Consider the following 22039-nt stretch of genomic DNA (forward strand, 5'->3'; position numbering starts at 1 on the left):
ATTTCCCTAGTGGATTTATAACAATAAATAGGAAAAACTTCAAATTTTAAAAAATGGGCGTGACACCGCCCCTTTTATGACTATGATTCGGGAGCCATAACTCGAAGAAAAATTAACAGATCGTAATAAAATTGGGTACACGAGTTTTTCCTTTAGCAGGAAATATTTCTACAAAAAATGGACGAGATCGGTTAAAGACCACGCCCACTTTTATACAAAAGATTTATAAAAGGGTCGTAGACGAAAATAATTAGCTATATCTTAGCGAAAAAGAGCTTTGTATCAACAGAATTTTACTTTTTAAATGAAATTATAACATTAAATTGGAAAACACTAAAATTTTTGAAAATGGGTGTGGCACCGCCCCTTTTATGACTAAGCAATTTTCTATGTTTCGGGCGCCATAACGCGAAGAAAAATTAACGGATCGTAATAAAATTGGGTAGACAAATTTTCCTTATAGCAGAAAATATTTCTAGTAAAAATGGATGGGATCGGTTGAAGACTACGGCAACTTAGATATAAAACAAATTTCAAATAAATACATTGGATAGGATAGGTTAGGTGGTAGCTGCCCTGATAAGGATAGCTCACTTGGACAACACGAAGGTCCGTTGTGATACCATATACACCAAAAATAACGGTGACTTAGATCTAGCTACTTAGAGAATCGCTGGGTAGCAACGATAAAGTTCCGAATGATACCGATCTCAACTTTGGATATATCATCGGGAGATCCAAGTGAGTCGCGACCGAAGTACTTTCGCCTAGTTCTGGGAAAAGCTGGACAATCAAGCATAAAGTGATTTGGTGATTCCACCTCATCATCCTCCATACAGCTGCAGCAGGATGGAGTTTCCAGTATATTGAGACGTACCGCATGGATACCCATGGGACAGTGCCCCGTCAAAACCCCAATGACCATTGATAGGTGAGCCTTAGTGAACCCAATTATTTCAGCAGACCTCCTGCCATCCACTTTTGGCCAGAAAGATCTTGCTACCCTGCAAGACGTGGTATCCGCCCAACGTTTGCTGAGCTGATTCGAGGCCCAGCTATGGAGGAGCAATCCACAGGTGGCCAGCGGGATCCCGAAATCCCTACAGCCATCTTCATCCGGTTCAGTTGTACCGATGCGGGCTAAGAGATCCGCTTGACAGTTACCCGGGATATCACTATGGCCCGGGACCCAGATAATCTTAATTGTAAAATAATTCGATGCAATCGCAAGCGAGGTCAGGCACTCCCAGACCACCCTCGATCGCACTGTAGTTGAGCTCAAGGCCTTGATAGCCGCTTGGATATCAGAGTAGATGTTAAATTCCCTAACCGTGATAGCACTGGATAGCATTCCATCCACCGCATCCTTAATCGCAGCAATTTCCGCTTGGAATACACTGCAGTGATCAGCCAACTTAAACTTGCGGATTAAATTTAGCTCTTGACAAAAGACCCCCCCCCCCCCCCACCAACCTTTCCATCCAGCTTTGACCCATCCGTGAACAAGTTAACCGGTCCCATGCCCCAGATAATTCAACTTCCCCAATCCTCTCTCTCTGGAATAACTGGGGTGAAGGTTGTATAGGGAGCAGTTATCGGCATACAGTAGTCCGTTCTGTCCGGGATGAAGTCGAAACTGGTAAGAAGGCTAGAGTGTCCGCGGTCAGAAAGTCTATATCCCATATCACGAAGCCTGACCAACGACCTTGCCGGCCGCCTTTCCCGCAATATCTACTGGGTATATGTTCATGATTGAAAAAATATGTGCACGTGAAAAAATAAGATTTTCAATGAAAAGTAAAATTTTAACAAGTATAAAATTTATTGTTCAGTCAACAAAGATAGTCGGAAAAGACTCAGAAAGCTGATTGAAAAATTATTAAAAATTTTTGATTACCTAAACTAAACACATTTGATTCAAATATGATTCCAAAATGTGATTGAAAAACAATATTCGGTTTTTGATCATCAAAAGTATTAATATTTGATTATTTCTTTTGTTCACTTCTTTGATAACTCATTATTTAGTCAGAAAGAGTAATCTAATTGTACTGATATGTAGGGAAATTCAAAATTGAATCACCTAAATGCTGAGTGGGAAGCTATAACTTAGCAAAAATAGTTTTGAATCAATGATATTTCACGTATCGTGTTTTATTGTAAGAGGAAATGGGGAGACATTTTTTTAAACGGGCGGTGCCACGTGTTATGTAGAAAAGTATTTTATCTGAAATGAAATGTTCAATTGAAGCTCACGCTGAGTATATAATGTTCGGTTACACCCGAACTTAGACACCTTTACTTGTTTAAAATAAATTCAATTTCATATTTCAAAGTTTTGCATTACTAATAAACATATCGTTACTCTTTTTTTCCATGTTCATCTTCACAGGTACAATAAGTGCTGCAAATAGTTGCCCAGCCAGCCCGCGTCAAGGTTTTCATCAGAATCAAGCTACATACAACAACTATAGCAATAGCAATATACAAAACGTAAATATTTATTTAGAAAATTTGTATAAACAATTTGTTTGCTTTCTTTATCGTTTGTTTACATTTCATCTTTGTTTTACTTTGCTTTTACAGCAAGATCTATTCCAAACACCATCAACTGTTAGCTACAATCACAATGAGAAACCACCGTATAGCTATGCTCAATTGATTGTACAGGCAATATCCGCAGCACCGGATAAACAATTGACATTATCGGGCATTTATTCATTTATTGTAAAACATTATCCATATTATCGTAAAGAAACCAATAAAGGTTGGCAAAATTCTATACGCCACAATCTCAGTTTGAACAGGTGAGTTGATGAATAAAATGTACATATGTAACAATTTTGGGGTTATGTTTTTTAATTTGGCCGCAATTATATTAAATCAATATGAAAAAGTAAGGATGGGACTGTTTTCGGCTGTGCTGAAGACCACATACACATATGAGCTATAATCTTATCCCATTCGTAATTTTCGAATAACAGCCAAGATACATATGTAATGTATAGAAAGCAGATGTACATAAGCAACACTTTCGATAAATATCCAATAAGTAAATGATAGATTGGTAATCCTCACACAAAGTTTCCTGTTTCTTGTTGTCTGCATGAGATAGCTATGACTATGACTCTCTTAACTCAACAATCGGTTATATGGGGTACATGATGTACATTAGACTGGGTCGAAAAAAAAGTTGCTAATGTCCGCCCCTAAATTTAAAGATTATGTTGAGAGGGTTTCGGAAAAAAAATGTTTTTTTTTATCCTTCGAAATACAGAGGAAAAGGTTTTTTCGTTGTAACTTGGTTATTTGACGTCCGATTTTAAAAATTGATATGCCATTATTTTGGCCTTAGGAAGCTTCACATTTCCGTTTAATGTCCTTTTAAGCTATGAAGTCGTTTTCACATGATTAGGTCAGCTAACAAGGTTGTACCCAGGGACGAACATTCAGCGTATGCCATTAGCTTAATTCTCCGTGCGAGAGGTGGTCTCTTGAACCTTAGTGCGAGATCTTTCAGGAACGTAACAACTGCAATATGTCTAGTTTGTAACCTAGGCGATGATGAAAGTGTTCACCACTTTATCGTTGTTTGAATATATTCTGGTGAAATTTTGAATCTATCTGATAAATTGAGGAAGATATGACAACAAACTTCTTCTGAAAAATCAGTTGTAGGGGGATATATGCTATATTGGTCCGATCCAGTCAGTTCCTACAAATGTCTGATCGGGCAATATACCCGCTCACCAAATTTCATCAAGATATCTCAAAAATTGAGGGACTAGCTTGCGTTTAAACAGACAGACGGACTCAGATCATCATCCTGATCAGTGCAGTATACACCAAGGGTCTGTTCTTGTATTAACGATAGAGACACCCCCGAAGGTTTGGGGAGTGTTATCAATGTTGATGGTCCTCTGTCGGATATAGGTCCGGTACGTTCCGGTAACAAGCACCATTGAGGTACTAGCCCGACCATCTCGGGAACGATTAATATGACTACATTAGATCTTATAGGCCAACTGATATTTGTACAAATCGAAAATTTCAACGTCCAGTAATTTTTTAACTACATATTTTTAATAGTTAAATGTTTATTGACCTGGGCCCGAATCGTGTTTTATAATCAGTTGCCGAAAAACAGTTTCACTCAAACGGTAAATATGAATCCGTTAAATTATTCGTAAAAATAATAATAAGTTATGAATCGTATGACTACGATATCTTCGATAGGTGGCGCATGGATCGAAATATTTCAAAAAATCTTATTTGTGGTCCAATTTGGCTTTAAATGCGATTTGCGCGTTAAATTTCCTCTAAGAATCACTCAAAAAGTGAACAACGGTATTTTCGCACAATACGGTCGTTTCATGATTCCAGGTCACATACATATGTCTTTAATAAGAGCTCTTGTGATTTAAAAATTTGATTTTATATCGCGACTCTTCAAAAGTATTTCTGGATGGTTCCGGCACAGTTTTTGAATTGTTTTGGACCATTTCGTAAATATTGCGTAATCATTTTGGGACTTTCTGGATCTTTCTGGTTTGTTTTCGATACTAATTCGTTACCATTTGTAGTTCTTTTCGGGACTATCTCCGTTTACTTTAGGAATAGTTTATGACAACTTTTAGGGACCAATCTCAAAATACTTTGGAGCTATTTCGTGATTTTTTCGGAAATGGCTTAGGGATTATTTCGATACTTTCTAGGATTAGAACGGTATTATTTCTTTGCTTCTTATGATTTAGTTTATTTCGGAAATATTCTAGGGGCTATTTCGCTAATTTTCGGGAACATTTCGGAATTATCTTCGTAATATACAAGAGTTTTTATTTTTAAAACATCAATAATTGTTTCTTACCAGGTATTTCATTAAAGTTGCACGCTCTCAAGATGAACCAGGCAAAGGTAGCTTTTGGCGTATTGATCCCGATAGTGGCGCAAAACTGATTGATCATAGCTATAAGAAGCGTCGTCAACGCAGCAGCCAAGGCTTTCGTCCATCATATGGCATGCCACGTTCGGCACCAGTCTCACCGAGTCACATGGGTATGTAGCGTAAATGGACGAACAATTACTGTTCGCTCACATGTAGAACGGCATGCTATCTTATTCTCTAAAGTTACCATCTCATACAATGTTGGCAAGTTTTAAAATTAACTCTTAGTTAAAAAGTTCTGCAAGTGGGCCTAAGTGTTTAAAGGTTTTCAATGATCTGTTTAGATCAATATAGGCATTTTTATTTAAATAAATCTTAAATTTTATTTTTTCACAGATAACTCTCGTGAGAGTTCACCATTGCAGGATTTCGTTTTACAATCGGCTCCTGGATCGCCGGGCATGTCAATTGAGCAGCGTGCTGCTGATGGTGGTAATAAGTCTACTAGCAAGCGATAGCGCGTTTGTTTTACTTTAAATATAATTACATAAAAATAATATGTGCGTTGCATTGCAGATCTTATGTACAACAACACTACTCAGAATGTGCATCAATCGACGGCAAACAATTCCCACAATCAATACAAGTAAATTTCTTTTTAATTTTGTTTATTGATACGTATTATTAGTTTATGTAATTTTTGCTTTCGCTTGATAGTTTTTGGTACATTGCTTTTTATCTGATTTAGTTACCATACGCAATGCCATGTTGTTGTTGTTGTAGCAATGCTTCGCCCCACCTAACAGCCGCGGCCGATCACAAATTGTCATCAATATCCTCTAACGGGAGTCCAAGGAAACTTGCTGTTTCAACAGGGGTGGACCATAAGGAAAGGGGTGTTAGAGGCGTTGGTTCCACATTACAATTAAAGAGATGGTTGGTGTCATGTGGGAACACATTGCAAGCGGGGCATACATTTTGTATGTCGGGGTTGATTCTGGATAGGTAAGAGTTTAACCTGTTACAGTATCCAGAACGAAGTTGATCAAGAGTGACACGCGTTTCCCTGGGGAGTATGCGTTCCTCTTCCGCGAGTTTTGGATACTTTTCTTTGAGTACTGGATTCACCGGGCAATTCCCGGCATAAAGGTTCGACGCCTGTTTATGGAGTTCACAAAGGACCTGCTTGTGTTTTTTCGCTTCATACGGCTGGGTTCTCAGGTGCCGTAGTTCCTCAAAATGCTTACGGAGATGACTCCTTAAGCCCCTAGGCGGTGCTGATGTCTGTTGGGATGCTCAGGTTTCTGGGTATTCAACAGGAACTGTTTGGTCAGCATCTCATTTCTCTCCATGATGGGGAGTATTCTCGCCTCGTTATGCAGATGGTGTTCTGGGGACATAAGAAGACAGCCCGTGGCAATTCTGAGAGCAGTATTTTGGCAGGCCTGTAGCTTCTTCCAGTGGGTAATTTTTAGGCTTGGCGACCATATTGGTGACGCGTAGCACGTAATCGGCTGGCTAATTGCTTTGCATGTTGTCATGAGCGTTTCTTTATCTTTTCCCCAGGTACTGCCAGCAAGGGATTTGAGGATTTTATTACGGCTCTGAATTCTCGGAACAATTGCGGTTGCGTGCGCACCAAAATGTAGATCCTGATCAAACGTCACACCCAAGATTTTGGGGTGTAGGACAGTCGGTAGCGTAGTGCCATCGACGTGGATGACATTTGGGGCGTCCATGTTGTAACAGAGGTCGCGGAAGATTTAGTCGGTGACAATGCCAGGTTTCGCGAGGCGAAAAAACTGGAGAGATCAGGGAGATAGCCGTTTATTTTATTGCATAGCTCATCGATCTCTGGGCCTGGGCCTGTGGCCATTATTGTGCAGTCATCGGCGTAGGAAACGATTGTGACTCCTTCCGGTGGTGAAGGTAGCTTAGATATGTAGAAATTAAACAAAAGTGGGGATAGGACACCACCCTGTGGCACCCCTTGTTTAATTCTCCTTGGTTTTGATGTTTCGTTTCTGAATTGCACCGATGCCTGCCGACCACCCAGATAATTTGCGGTCCACCTTTTAAGACATGGGGGAAGGGTAGACCCTTCCAGGTCTTGCAGTAATGAGCCATGGTTGACCGTATCAAAGGCTTTTGATAGGTCTAGCGCTACGAGTACTGTTCTATGGTGGGGGTATTGATTCAAACCGCAATTTATCTGGGTGCTAATGACATTTAGCGCGGAGGTAGTGCTATAGAGTTTTCTGAAGCCATGCTGATGAGGGGCTAGCTGCAAATGTGCTTGGAAATAAGGGAGCAGAATGGCTTCAAGCGTCTTTGTCACTGGCGATAGGAGATATATCGGACGATATGACTCACCTACGTTAGCTGGTTTCCCAGGCTTTAGTAGCGGGACCACCTTGGCCATTTTCCATTTCTCGGGTATGGCAAAGGTGGAGAGAGACAGGTTGAAGACATGCGCTAAATATTTGAAACCCTCTTTCCCTAGGTTTTTAAGCATCGGCATGGCTATGCCGTCTGGGCCCACTGCTTTGGATGGTTTAGCGCGACCAATGGCGTCCTCAACCTCTCTAGCGGTGATGGTGATTGGTGACGCGCTGAATTTGTGTTTATGTGCGTGTCTATTGGCTCTCCGTCTATCTTTGTCGACCGTAGGATGCATTATATATTGTCGGCAGAAAGCGCTCGCGCATTTTTCCGCATCCGACAGCACCTTATCGCCAAAGGCGATGGAAACTTTGTCTTTGTGCTTAGTCGGATTCGATAGGGACTTTACGGTGGACCAAAGTTTACCTACACCGGTAGAGAGGTTACAACCTCTTAGGTGCTCTTCCCATTTCGCCCGCTTGTGTTCGTCCACAAGCAATCTGATGCGTTGGTTTATATCCCTTATTTGGGGGTCGCCTGGATCAAGCTGTCTTATAAGGACGCGTTCCCTCGCTAAGCTCGCGGCCTCCGCCGGGAAGTGGGGCCGAATTTCGGGAATTCTCCCGGCGGGAATGAAATGTGCCGAGGCGGATTCAATGACCTTACGGAAGGCACGCTCCCCTTGGCGGGCATCAGTCGGGATAGGAAGGGCAGCAAAGCTGCTGTCTGTTGCAGATTTATATTCTTCCCACTTTCCTTTTTTGAAGTTTATGAAAGTGCGTTTTTCGGTGACGATGAAGTCGGCGGTACGCTCGAACGAAATAAGTATGGGCAGGTGGTCGGATGCCAATTTTACCATCGGCTGCCAGTTGACGCAGTTTACGAGTTCTGCGCTCACGATTGAGATATCTGGCGAGCTATGACAGCTTCCTACCATACGTGTGGGGGCGTCTCCGTTTACTGTGCAGAACGTCGTTTCTTCTATTTGATCCGCCAACATCTCACCCCTACTGTCCGCCCGCAAGTTTGAATGCCATAGGTCGTGATGGGCATTGAAATCGCCTAAGATAATGCGATTGTTGCCAGTGAGTAAGGCCTCGATTTTAGGGCGGTATCCACTGGGGCAACAGGTGACAGGAGGGATGTAGATGTTGATGATTTCTAGATTTGCATCGCCTGACCGGACAGATAGGCCTTGACGTTCTAAGACATTGTCCCTGCGGTCGATGCCAGGATCAAATATATGATATTGCACAGAGTGGTGTATAATAAACGCGAGGCCGCCTCCATTTCCGCTCTCGCGGTCCTTCCTGTGGACATTATACCCAGAGCAGGTCTGCAATGCAGATCTTGCTGTGAGTTTAGTCTCTTGAATCGCAGCAATGCGGATGTTGTGCCGCTTCATGAAATCGACTATCTCCGTAATCTTCCCAGTTAGTCCATTACAGTTTAACTGCAGAATTCTGAAGTGCATGAGGGGTGACGCCGCCACTCTAGGGGTAAGTGACGGGTGACTACGCCTAGGTTGTGGAAGGCCAGGACGCAATTGCTGTTGTGGCCTTGGGACTGGGCGCCCTTGGGCAAGCATTGGGGTACCCGGATGATTTGGGTTTGCGACCTGGCAACATGGCGCGATGAAACCCGTCGAGGGGTTGCCGTCGCGGAGACCAGAACATCTAGGAAAGTGGCACCACCCAAGGCAGGAGCTGCATTGAGCGGGTGTCGCAAACCTATATATTCTGTGCTGGCAGACGGTGCAAACGGAGGTAGGGACTAAGAGTCTGTTTCTCTGACCTGCACGATTGCTGCCAGAAAAGAGGGGGGGAGAAGAAGTCGGGGGCAGGGGCTGATGCTCAGCATTGCTACCAGCTCTATTACGAAGGTAGTAGTTATGAGTGGTATCAGCTGTTTGAGTTGTTGGCGCCGTGGGGCGCGAGCAGCAGCGGGTACTTGTTGTGGCTTGCTGAGCAGCGAGGCTGCTGGAAGGTAGTGGAGGGGCGCTTAGGCGTAGACTACGGGACGCCCTTGGGCGTGAGCAGCAAGGAGCCACAAAAGATTTATAAAAGTTACGTGGACGTCGGGTTTTGGGATCAAGCCCAGAACAACCTGTCCGATGCAACCATCCCTTGCACGAGACACACTGAACAGAGTATGACCGTCCTAAAAATATTCTTTTCTGGCAAATGCAGCAAAACCATTTCTCAGGACCGGGGGCAGGAGACGGACCCGGATTGTGTTCGATACCTTCCCGGAGTAAGAGAATATGTAGCAGTCCTGCTGCAAGGAGCTGCTGGGAGGATGACAATTTGTGGGAGGGACGAAACAAATTAAATGGGGTCACACTGAAATGACAGTCCTTGGTCGGGAAAAATCCCGAGTCGCTCCGGTATATAGAACCGACTGCCTTGGGAAGCGATGGAAACTTTGTCTTTGTGCTTAGTCAGATTCGATATGGACTTTACGGTGGACCAAAGTTTACCCACACCGGTAGAGAGGTTACAACCTCTTAGGTGCTCCTACCATTTCGCCCGCTTGTGTTCGTCCACAAGCAATCTGATGCGTTGGTTTATCTCCCTTATTTGGGGGTCGCCTGGATCAAGCTGTCTTATAGGTCACGTTCTCTCGCTAGGTTTGCGGCCTCTGCCGGGAAGTGGGGCCGGATTTCGGGAATTCTCCCGGCGGGAATGAAACGTGCCGAGGCGGATTCAGTGACCTTACGGAAGGCACACTCCCCTTGGCGGGCATCAGTCGGGATAGGGAGGGCAGCAAAGAGGTTGTCTGTAAAAGATTTATATTCTTCCCACTTTCCTTTTTTGAAGTTTATGAAAGTGCGTTTTTCGGTGACGATGAAGTCGGCGGTACGCTCGAGCGAAATAAGTATAGGCAGGTGGTCGGATGCCAATGTTACCATCGGCTGCCAGTTGACGCAGCTTACGAGTTCTGCGCTCACGATTGAGATATCTGGCGAACTGTGACAGCTTCCTACTATACGTGTGGGGGCGTCTCCGTTTATTGTGCAGAACGTCGTTTCTTCTATTTGATCCTCCAACATCTCCCCTACTGTCCGCCCGCAAGTTTGAGTGCCATAGATCGTGATGGGCATTGAAATCGCCTAAGATAATGCGATTGTTGCCAGTGAGTAAGGCTCTGATATTGGGGCGATATTCACTGGGGCAACAGGTGGCAGGAGGGATGTAGATGTTGATGATTTCTGGGTTTGCATCGCCTGACCGGACAGATAGGCCTTGACGTTCTAAGACATTGTCCCTGCGGTCGACGCCAGGATCAAATATATAATATTGCACCGAGTGGTGTATAATAAACGCGAGGCCACCTCCATTTCCGCTCTCGCGGTCTTTCCTGTGGACATTATACCCAGAGCAGGTCTGCAATGCAGATCTTACTGTGAGTTTAGTCTCTTGAATCGCAGCAATGCGGATGTAGTACCGCTTCATGAAATCGACTATCTCCGTAATCTTCCCAGTTAGTGCATTACAGTTTAATTGCAGAATTCTGAAATGCATAAGGGGAGCCGCCGCCACTCTGGGGGTAAGTGACGGGTGACTACGCCTAGGTTGTGGAAGGCCAGTACGCAATTGCTGTTGTGGCCCTGGGACTGGGCGTCCTTGGGCAAGCATTGGGGTACCCGGATGATTTGGGTTTGCGACCTGGCAACCCGTCGGGGGGTTACCGTCGCGGGGACCAGAACATCTAGGAAAGTGGCACCACCCAAGGCAGGAGCTGCATTGGGCGGATGTCGCAAACATATATATTCTGTGCTGGCAAACGGTGCAAACGGAGGTAGGGACTAAGAGTCTGTTTCCCTGATCTACACGATTGCTGTCGGAAAAGAGGGGGGGGGGGGAAACGGGGGCAGGGGCTGATGCTCAGCATTGCTATCGACTCTACTACGAAGGTAGTAGTTATGAGTGGTAGCAGCTGTTTGAGTTGTTGGCGCCGTGGGGCGCGAGCAGCAGCGGGTACTTGTTGTGGCTTGCTGAGCAGCGGGGCTGCTGGAAGGTAGTGGGGGGCGCTTAGGCGTAGACTACGGGACGCCCTTGGGCGTGAGCAGCAAGGAGCCACAAAAGATTTATAAAAGTTACGTGGACGTCGGGTTTTGGGATCAAGCCCAGAACAACCTGTCCTATGCAACCATCCCTTACACGAGACACACTGAACAGAGTATGACCGTCCTAAAAAGATTCTTTTCCGGCAGATGCAACAAAACCATTTCTCAGGACCGGGGTCAGGAGACGGACCCGGATTGGATTTGATGCCTTCCCGGAGTAAGAGAATATGGAGCAGTCCTGCTGCAAGGAGCTGCTGGGAGGATGACAATTTGTGGGAGGGACGCAAAAAATTAAATGGGGTTACACTGAAATGACAGTCCTTGGTCGGGAAAAATCCCGAGTCGCTCCGGTACATAGAACCGACTGCCTTGGGAAGCGCCAATGCCATCAAGGACGTTTGTAGTTTTGAAAGTCGTAAAACTCTGATCACAATACGTAACGAAAAAACATACATAGCAAACGAAATTCTAGTCTGATATTGACTAAATTGGCTTTTATTATTGTATTAGATGTTGTTGTTGTTGTAGCGATAAGGTTACTTCCCGAAGGCTTTGGGGAGTGTTATCGATGTGATGGTCCCTTGCCGGATACAGATCCAGTACGCTCCGGTAACACAGCACCCTTAAGGTGCTGGCCCGACCATCTCGGGAACGATTTATATGGCCACATTAAACCTTCAGGCCATCCCTCCCTCCCCACCCCCAAGTTCCATGAGGAGCTTGGGGTCGCCAGAGCCTCGTCTGTTAGTGAAACGGAATTCGCCGCTCGAAGGTGTGGTTGACATTTGGGTTGGAGAAGCTATATATTGCGCTACATAACCCCTTGAATTCCATTGAATTAGATCTAATACTTCCTTAACAATAACATCATTAGAAAAAAAGTAGGTCTAATATAGTGGAAGAAAGGAATAACAATCAATTTTTTTGCATTTCCTTCAAGGGCATACAAGTTTTTTCTTTATTTAAACCCTACATGAGCAATCCATTGTACCAAAAAAAAAAGACTAAACTTGTATGGGGTAGTTCGTATTTACTTCGTATATTACTTAATACATTACACGAAATCGTATAACAATTTTATTTTACGCTTAAATGTGTGAAACAGGCATTTTAGTTTACAACCATACATTTCGGAAACGTTTGAGAGCGTTTTGTACCAGGCAGTCGGGGCAATAATTTAAGCATAGGTTCTATTCAACTATTTTCTGTTTCAAACTTCCAAAGTTGGCCTTTTTACAGACAAACCGTTTATTTGTATATTTTTTGGAATTATTTTAGAAACTGTTAAGGCCTAAAAATTGTCTAAAATACATTTATATAAATTTTTTGACTTATTGTTTTTCAATATCATAGTTACATTGATTGCTTTCAAACCCGTTGATAGCTGACTTTTTGGTTAACTCGAAGTGTGACTTTCTGAAATCCTTTCTATTACTTAGTTAGCGTTTTTTAGCAATTGATATTATTTTTCTGCGGAGGGGTTAAACTCATACTTTTCTGTCACAAATTAAGTCTGAGTAAGAAAGATAACTTGCCGTTAAGCAATCGGGCCTTGAGGGATCAATTGGATCTGAATCATTGGTCAGATTCTTTAAGAAATTTGTGATCTTTTCGTAGTGATGTGGGTACTACTTCTACATTAGTTCGGTTATCTGCGCTTTCATTTCAGATCTACTCGGGGACCTTTTTTTATTTCGGAGCCATATCCAAACTATTTCCGGACTCTTTAGGACTTTGGCTAGGAAACCTGTCGAAGTAGTTTAGGGGACTTCGGTATAATTTCGAGATTATTCGAGAAGTTATCGACAATCTATGAGTTTGTTAACAAAGTGTTATCGGGTTATTATCGAACTTTTAATATTTGTTATTGAGAATAACGGTTGGTTAGCTATCGAAAGTGTTTTCTGTCTTATTGGTTTTCGGTTTATTGTCAATAACAATGTTATCGGTGAATAATCGGTTTGTTAACTACTATTTACCAGCTTGTTATTGTTTTTTATTTCGTCGTTATCGACGGAGCATCGGTTTGTTATAGACGAATTATCGGTTTGTAGCCAATAACAAGCATTAAGGGTGAGTTTTGTCAACGAAAATAAGTGCCGTTTTCCCAATTGAACTTTAAAATGTATCTTCCCTATAAACGCAAATTTCGTTCACATAAAATGTTTTTATCAGACAGATATGTAAATCTTAAAATTTACTTGATAAAACGACCCCAAACCTATGGAAAATCGATAACTCATCGAAAACGAACCAAAAAAAATTTAGGCCGATAAAAAAACAATTAAAAACCGAAAGCTCCCCAAAAACTTAGTTATCGGTGACAAACCAATAAAAAAAACCGATAACGCTATCGATAACAATGCGATAGCAAACCGATAGCAATTCGATAGCAAACCTAAAATTTTGCTGTCAATTACAAACCGATAACAATTCGATAGCAAACCGATAACTTGTCGATAACTTTCCAAATAATTCCGAAATGGTTTTGAATTGAGACATTTTGTTTCTTAAGAATTCAACCAGACTAGTTCAGTTGTATTCATGAAAGTCATAAAGCATTTGGCACAGCCGAAGTGAGTCAAAAGTGATATATTTTTAATGCCGAAATATATATGTATATATATATATACATTAGAGCGGGTCAAATTGTATGGGGAACAAAGAACTTCAGGTGCACATCCAGTTTCTGAATCTATGGGTCGTACTGAGTAATATTGTCCATGGGACCATAGGTCTGAAATGAATTTCAAGCCTCCCCAATTTTGTTAGAACATTTTTTTTTTTAGAAATTTTTGTTATTATTTTTGTTAGAAAATATTTTGGGCTGTTTAAAAATTGAATTAGCAATATGGAAAAGTAGAATATTCGTCAATTTTTCCCAAAAAGAAGCGATACGACGACGAATATTTTACTTTTCCATATTGCAAATTCAATTTTTAAACAGCCCAAAATATTTTCAAACAAAAATAATAATAAAAATTTCAAAAAAAAAAAAAAAAAATATTTTTTTTTCTATCAAAATTAGGGAGGCTCGAAATTCATTTCAGACCTATGGTCCCATGGACAATATTACTCAGTATGACCCGCAGATTCAGAAACTGGATGTGCCTTTTCAACAATAAATTTGACCCACCCTAATATACATATATAAATCGAACAAAATCCAAAGCAATCGTGATATTTCTTTAAGCAAATTTTTTCTTAAAAAAAATGCAAAAAAAATTTGTGAGAAATAGTAGGCCAAATTTCGCATGCCATTTTCTTTTCTGCGATTCAAGTTTCTACCATTCAATTGGCTTTCTACATAAAATGATTTCATTAGTACAAATATTTAAATATATTCTTACAAATTATGTGCATATTTCAGAAGCAGCGGTAGCCCATACTATGTTTCAAATCAAAATTCAGCTATGTCCGGTGGACAGCACCAACAACATCATCAACAACAACAACACAATGACAGTGGCATTATAAGCAGTAATAATAGCAGTGGAAATGGTGTTGGTGCATTGATTGCACTAAAACGTAATCATGCATTGGCTGCTGGCGCTCAGCAGCTTCAGCAGCAACAACAACAACAACAACAGCATCATCATCAACAACAACAAGTGCAAACACTGCATCCGGATATTATTTATGAGGAGATGCCAACAGATTATACTGGCAATATGGAATCGGGTGATGAATATATACTGGGTGGTAATAACAACGGTGGTGGTGGTGGTGGTGGGGGTAGCAGCAGCTCCAGTGATGCTGCCAAGCGCCCTAAATATATATCTGAAGTACTCTGATGTGTTGCTGTTGCCGTTAAGGTTTCTTCTGCTAATGTTTGCAAGTAATTTGAAAAATAAAATTTTTAAACCAACAATGCAAATTTTTTGAGAAATAATAAAAAATAATCTTAGAACAAAGATGCTCGCCACATACAATCAAATATACATACATATGTACTTTGCATACATGTGTTACATAATACATTAACATATAAAATACAAAAGTAGATAAGTGCGCTCAGACAAGAAAGCAAGAAATATACGCGGCGGTACTTTGTATACGTTTCGCGTTTGAAATCCAATTTTTAAATCACAATAGCTCTGAAATTGTAAGTCGGAATTAGCGCGTAAAAAATTGATACGCATACTAACCAGGGTCGATTTGTATGGACGAAAGTTAACCGATATCGCGCCATCGATTTTTCGATAGGATTTGGGCTGAGGAAAAAAAGTTCCACTACGCATACCCAAAAAAATCATTTTCGAGCCTGCGAAAAAAAAAATGGCGAAAGCGTAAAATTTTTGGACCAAAACACTCCCCAAAACCCAAAAAATATTTTTTTTTTCAAAAAACTGTTGTAAAAACGTTGGGGGAGTTTTGGTCGAAAAATTGACCCTTTCGCAATTTTTTTTTCGCAGGCTCGAAATAAATTTTTTGGGTATGCGTAGTGGAACTTTTTTTCCTGAGCCCAAATCCTATCGAAAAATCGAAGGCGCGATATCGGTTAGTAAATCGACCCAGTCTAGTGTATACTCATAAGATCCTTAACACATTGTTATTTGACAGTGTCATTTATTGTGACTACAAAAAGGTTTTCGGTCGCGCCATGTATGCCACGATACAGCCTCTAGTAAAAATGTACTAAAGCCCAATTTAGTAAATTTGAATGCTTTCAATGCATTTACTGAGATTCGGCGTTTTTGAACTTTACGACGAGTTATCGTGTTATTCCAGTCAGGCGATCGATATATTGATTTAATCGAGTTCATTCAATGCGAAAGCTATAAATTCTCGCCCCTAATGTGTTTGTATTTATAACTACTCTGGGTTTTTTCGTAGCTTCAGTAGTTTTTGAGATATTCAAAACATTTACTTAAAAAATTTGAAGTGCAAAAACTTTTAGTTTTGAACAAAAAAAAAAAAAAAAAAATAAATGCATCGGTTTTTCTTTTGCATAACTGCATTAAATGGCGAAAAAATTTATTTCAAAAAAACGTACAAAAACGAAAAGGATTAATTTCAAATCTTGGTCTACTTTCTTGAAATTACTCTTGCAAACATAAATAGTGCATCAATTGTAGATCTATAAAAAATAAAAATAACTGTAAGGCGCAATAACCTCCGAAGACGTTTTAGGCCTAGCTTCTCTTCCAATTTGCGTCGTGCTCCTTTTAATTTTTTCCCTACAAATTGGCGGGATAGGACCTAATTGTTTTATGCTGACTCCGAACGGCATCTGCAAGGCAGATAAGTTTTCACTGAGAGCTTTCCATAGCAGAAGTACACTCTGAGTGCTTGCCAAACACTGCAATGGGGCGACCCCGCTTAGAACAATTTTCTTCTAATTGAAAAAACTTGTTTCCAAAATTTTGATGTTGCTTTGCCCGGGGAGTGGACCCAGGATCTTCGGTGTGGTAGGTGGAGCACGCTACCATCACACCACGGCGGGCACCATTTTAGATCTATAAGCAAAAGAAAAAATACTTTTAATAGACAGCAAAACGATGATTTATATTTTTCATGCATTTTTAAGTATTCATAAAGCTGCCCATTAGTACGAAAATAATTTCTAGACAAATTTGCTTAAGTATTTTTTAAAAAATATATGATGTTTAAATCTTTTACTAAATTGGGCCGAATGAACACAAACATGAAATAATTTGACAAAAACCAAAAATGGGGAAGATGAAAGCTAGAATTTTTTTTCTAATTATGTAATTACAAATCTGGAACATCGGCAACTGGAAAACTTTATTTTCACTTCAAACCATTAGTACATTGAATTGGACAAAAACAAAAGATGAACAATGATTAAAGCGAAAAATAGTATAATTATTTTGTGTGTTACTGCTTTTTGAAATATGAATACACTGAAAAAAAAAAAAAAAAAAAATGAGAGGCAAAAAAGAAGCTCCCTTTTAATTGCTTTAATATTTGTTGTTTTAATGATTTATTCGTTTAACGATCGTTCTTATTATTATCCAAATTGTAACCCTAGCATTATTCTATATAAATCATATAGGAATATACTCTTTTGTGTACTATACACTGGACGAATTCAATATGCTTTTGCTGATAATATGAATTAATGAAAAACAAAAACAAAAAAATACAAAAAAAAAAAATAATAAAACAGCTCTGCGAGGTTGCAGTTTTCAAATGGTGGTAAATGTGATTCTTGGAGATTCTTATGAGCTGAACACGATTATGACCTTGAACATTTTCCAGCACCACAGCATTATTGGAAATACTGCTGTTAAATAAAAAAAAATCAATTTTTTTTTTATTTTCTTTACATCGTTTTTTTCGTAGAAATTTTCTTATTTAATTTTCTACAACACTGCCTAGTAATACTTTGAAATAGTTTTTTTTAAACTTTGAAACAGTTTTTTTATAACTTTGAAATAGTTTTTTAAAACTTTGAAATAGTTTTTTTTAAAACTTTGAAATAGTTTTTTTAAAACTTTGAAATAGTTTTTTTTAAAACTTTGAAATATTTTTTTTAAAACTTTGAAATAGTTTTTTATAACTATTTCAGAATTTCAAAACCTTAGAAACCATGTAATTTGTTACTTAACAAGGCGACTTCAGTACCAGTTGGTTTTTCCCCATCAGCTGATTGCTTCTTGCTAAATTCCAAGGCGAATTCAGTACCAGGTGTTGTTATCCCAACAGCTGATTTTTTCTTCTTGATTATTTTCCATACAACGCCTTGTGCTTTAATATGTCAGTTAATCGAAATCAATGAAAATTTACTTTTGACTTGTCATTCTTGTGCACAGCGAATTGGTTGAATTCGCTTTGCCACCGCCTAAGGCGAATTCAGTACCACGTGGTGTTATCCTATCAGCTGATTGCTTCTTCATGATAATTTTCCATACAAAGGCTTGTACAACAAAATGTCAGTTAATCCAAATCTATAAAAATTTTCTTTTGGCTTGACATTCATCTGCACGGCGAATTGATTGAATTCGCTTTGCCACCACCTAGTATAGATTCTCCTTGGCCACCACCTGGTATGGATTCGCCTTGCTAAATTCTAAGCAACGCCTTGATCAAGGCGAATTTATTTTTTTGCTTGAATTTCTTCTGCACGGCGAATTGGGTTGAACTCGCTTAGCCGTCACCTTGCATAGCTTCGCCTTGGTTACTTAAGGTAAATAATACGAAATTCGATTTTATTTTATTGCGAAGAAACTGGATTTTGAGAAAGTTTGCCATGATTCAGTTGCCCGGAAAATTTCTCAAGCTCAGTATCGTACTCAGCTTTAAAACAGTTTTCAAAAATCACTCTTAAGCATTTTTAAATTGCAGACAAAATAATTGAATAATAAATATAAATTAATTCCTTAAAATTAAAGATAAAAAAGAATTCCAAAATGCAAAGAAAAACAAAGTTGAAAAAATTTCTAATAAATTTACAAAAAAAAAAAAAATTGTTAAAAAACAAACACATAAAAGTGGTAGATTTTAAAAGGTGAAAATAAAATAATAATAACACGTGTTAGTTTACACTGTGCTACAATGTTAAAATAATTTTAATCAACGCGGGGTTTGCCACTATTATGTCAGTATGCCTATATAGGAATAAAATATGCGAAGTATTTTATTATTATTATTAGGGTAGTCCTAATAAATCAAGTAATCTGATTTTTCGTTACGTATTTAAACGTTACTACAAAACAAACAAACAAAAAAAATCACTTATAAATTTTGCTTCCAACTAGGGACGATTAAGGGATGTTGCACAGGGGTCAACATTAAGATATCTCTTTGCAGATCCGATAAATTTCCATTTATTTTTGGATTACTAATACCCAAAATCAATAATATTGTAGAAGGCGTAGGAATTAACCCTTAATTTACTTCAATAATATTTTAACAATTTCTTCGAGGAAATAGTTTATAAAAAAATCTTTAAAGAAGTTTCCAAAGCATATTTTCTAGAACAAGAAGGAAATCGAGACTTTTGGTGAGAGTAAATTGTTGCCAATTTTTTTGCAAAATTAATGGTGAGTTTATACTCAATTAACCCTTAATTTTCCCCAGTATTTTTTTTGCAGCTTCTACACCTTATCTAGCTATTTTAGCGGCTAGAACAAATTTATACTCTAACCACATTCGAAGTATTTATATTTTTTTTAACTAAGGCGTAAAAAACTTTTACACAAATCGAATGAACTATGCTCTTTATGCGTTGTTGTTGTTGTTGTAGCAGTGAGTGCTTATGCGTTAATTTATCTTAGTTCCAAATTCCCTAAATCCATCGTATGTTTTGTTACTGAATATGCATACATTCAGTAAATAGGAGTTCAGGCTCTTTTAAGTTGTTGCACAGTGTTTAAAATTAAATATATTAAAAAAATAATATTTAGAGGTATAAAATGTATGGCTACGAATCATTGGCATAAAAAAATAGTGTTGAAAAATAACAAAAAAAAAAAACAAAATATGCAAAGTAACCCTAGAATGTGAAAATAAAAACAAAAACAATTGATTAAAATAAAAAAAAATTACCTATCTTTAAATACCACAATTATATCAAACCTAAAACTAGCGTAAAATAAAAAACACAAACCAACAAAAAAAAAAAAAAATTAAAACTGAGCGACAAAATGCAAGAAAAAAAGGGTGGCAGCTCATCCTATTACTATTGGTCCAGATAAATACCAGGGTCACAACATTGTTTTTGCTTTTGCATGTACATTTTTATCAGGATCGAGATCAGTATCCATTGGAACTCAGCTATTGGTACGGGCGCAGTTTTGCACCCAAACCCCAGTTTTTGAGTGCAAGTTTAAACTACAGTTAAAGTTGACTAGAGTTTAACCCAGCCACTTTGGCCGCTTAAGCCGAGATGAGCAGCAAAATCCCATGTCATCGAACAAAGTGGCAAAAGGTTAAACTCTAGTCAACTTGCAGTTTAAACTTGCACTGAGACACCGGGCATAAATTGCATGCTTAAGGGCCAATTAATGGTGACTTATAACCATAAAACCATAACCAGATAAAACAGCTGATCGAACCTACCTTATGGAAATCAATTTAATCGATTAATGGTGTCATACCATAACGCTAACTCCATATCCATAACCTAAAAATATTTGAGTTGGTGCATTTAGTAACTTTTTGTAGATTTTATTCATTGTTTTGGCTGCGTTATGACTAAGAGACTTATTTTTTGTGGAATATGTTTTTTTTACGTTTTTTTCATTTTTATGAAATTTTCACGATTTTTAGGTTAAGACACCATTAATCGATCACATTGGAGATGGTTATGGATATGGTTACGACTATGGTATTAGGGTTAAGGAAGTTTAATTGGCCCTTAAGTCACCATTAATTGGCCTTTAATAAACAGGTAACGCTTTTACGGGGTATTTCGTTCTTTTGTGAAAATGCTCGCAACGCAAAAGCGCTACTACACTTTTACCCTGCATAAAATGACGGCGTGGAAGTGTAACCCTTCCAAACACCAGCTGATCGTGACAATTTATTTTCGTAACTTTACAAATTTTTAGCGAGGAAAATTGAAACGAAGGCAGGAATTGGTAATGAATTTTTATTATTATTGACAACGCGCTTGTGAGAATGAGCACAGGGTAGCCATTTATGTTCTGACTTATTTTGTTTTGTTGATTTTCCGACAGGGTGGATAAGAGATGTATATTGGAACGATTTTTCGTCATCCCTTGTCAAATTTGGTTTCGAGACAACCCGGTTTTGGCGTTGTGCCATCATGAATGTAGATTTTCGTTCTCTGCACTATAAAAGTTGACACTTTTCAAGGGTAGGAGTAACTCTATTAAGGTTTTATCATTTATTTAAGCAACAATTTGTTTTAGAAAAGGAAACTATTACCAATTTTTTTCTCGCATTTTGAAGCAAAGTGTAACTAAACAAATTTAAGTATACATAAAAAGCAAACAAACAAACAAAACCAACAAATTTATGATATATAAAGAAAGAAAAAATTGATAATGATGATTGCACTTTATTTCTATATATATTATTACTTATAATAATATTAATAATAAAGAACAAAACAAATCCCCATTTCAATGTTTGGACATAATGTGTGTGTGTATTGAGACAAAAAATACAAAGAATATAGTTAATATCTGTGTGTATTCTTCATTACTTTAAAAAATATCAATGTAAAAAATTATTATATGTTGTTTTAAATTGTTTTCGAAATATGTATGTTATTCGTATAAGGCGTTGCAACAAAAAACGGATTAAATTGTTTTTAACATACGCATGTAAAAGGTTGGTAAGAGTTTTAAAACCTTTTGAGATTGAGAAAAGGACAATCATAAAGGTGTAAAGGACCTGCATTACGGCCGCCGTTTAGTACTCAAGCCTTACGATATGTTTTTGAAAATGCACAGACATTTTTATTTAAAATTTTATTTCAAGTTGCTCTAAATGATTTGAGAAATATCGAAAAGTAGGCCATTTACCTTTCACCTTGCCTTTACAGATTCAGCTAGGACGTGGCAAGATTCTGGTTTTTTTTTAAAGCATAAAGTAAGTCGTATCCATTTTCGTGGCATTTTCAAACGTGGTGGCCCCGTGGCAGTGGTGGCAAGCACTTGGAGCGTATTTGTGTTCGTAAAAGCTTCTCATTTGTCTAAGGTCAGGTTTTTTTAGTGCGAACCTAAACTCTAGCGGCCACCGTGGTGTGATGGTAGCGTGCTCCGCCT

The 22039-nt window shown here is 39.0% G+C and overlaps 1 protein-coding gene across 3 annotated transcripts in view; it reads left to right on the forward strand.

Annotated features, from left to right (window-relative positions):
• Nucleotides 1-21451, forward strand: part of FoxK (forkhead box K) — a 57091-nt gene extending 35640 nt beyond the window's left edge. For 2 of the 3 annotated variants that reach the window (XM_067787906.1, XM_067787905.1), the window contains exons 4-8: nt 2393-2807; nt 4871-5055; nt 5282-5377; nt 5462-5531; nt 14707-21451. In XM_067787906.1, coding sequence (XP_067644007.1) covers nt 2393-2807; nt 4871-5055; nt 5282-5377; nt 5462-5531; nt 14707-15130 — 1190 coding nt within the window. In that variant the 3' untranslated portion in view covers nt 15131-21451. The remainder of the gene's footprint in view (nt 1-2392; nt 2808-4870; nt 5056-5281; nt 5378-5461; nt 5532-14706) is intronic. The other variant, XM_067787907.1, reaches the window with a different exon arrangement.
• Nucleotides 21452-22039: the final 588 nt, after the last annotated feature.

This window comes from Eurosta solidaginis, chromosome 5 (assembly GCF_040869045.1).
Source record: "Eurosta solidaginis isolate ZX-2024a chromosome 5, ASM4086904v1, whole genome shotgun sequence".
Taxonomy (NCBI): domain Eukaryota; kingdom Metazoa; phylum Arthropoda; class Insecta; order Diptera; family Tephritidae; genus Eurosta; species Eurosta solidaginis.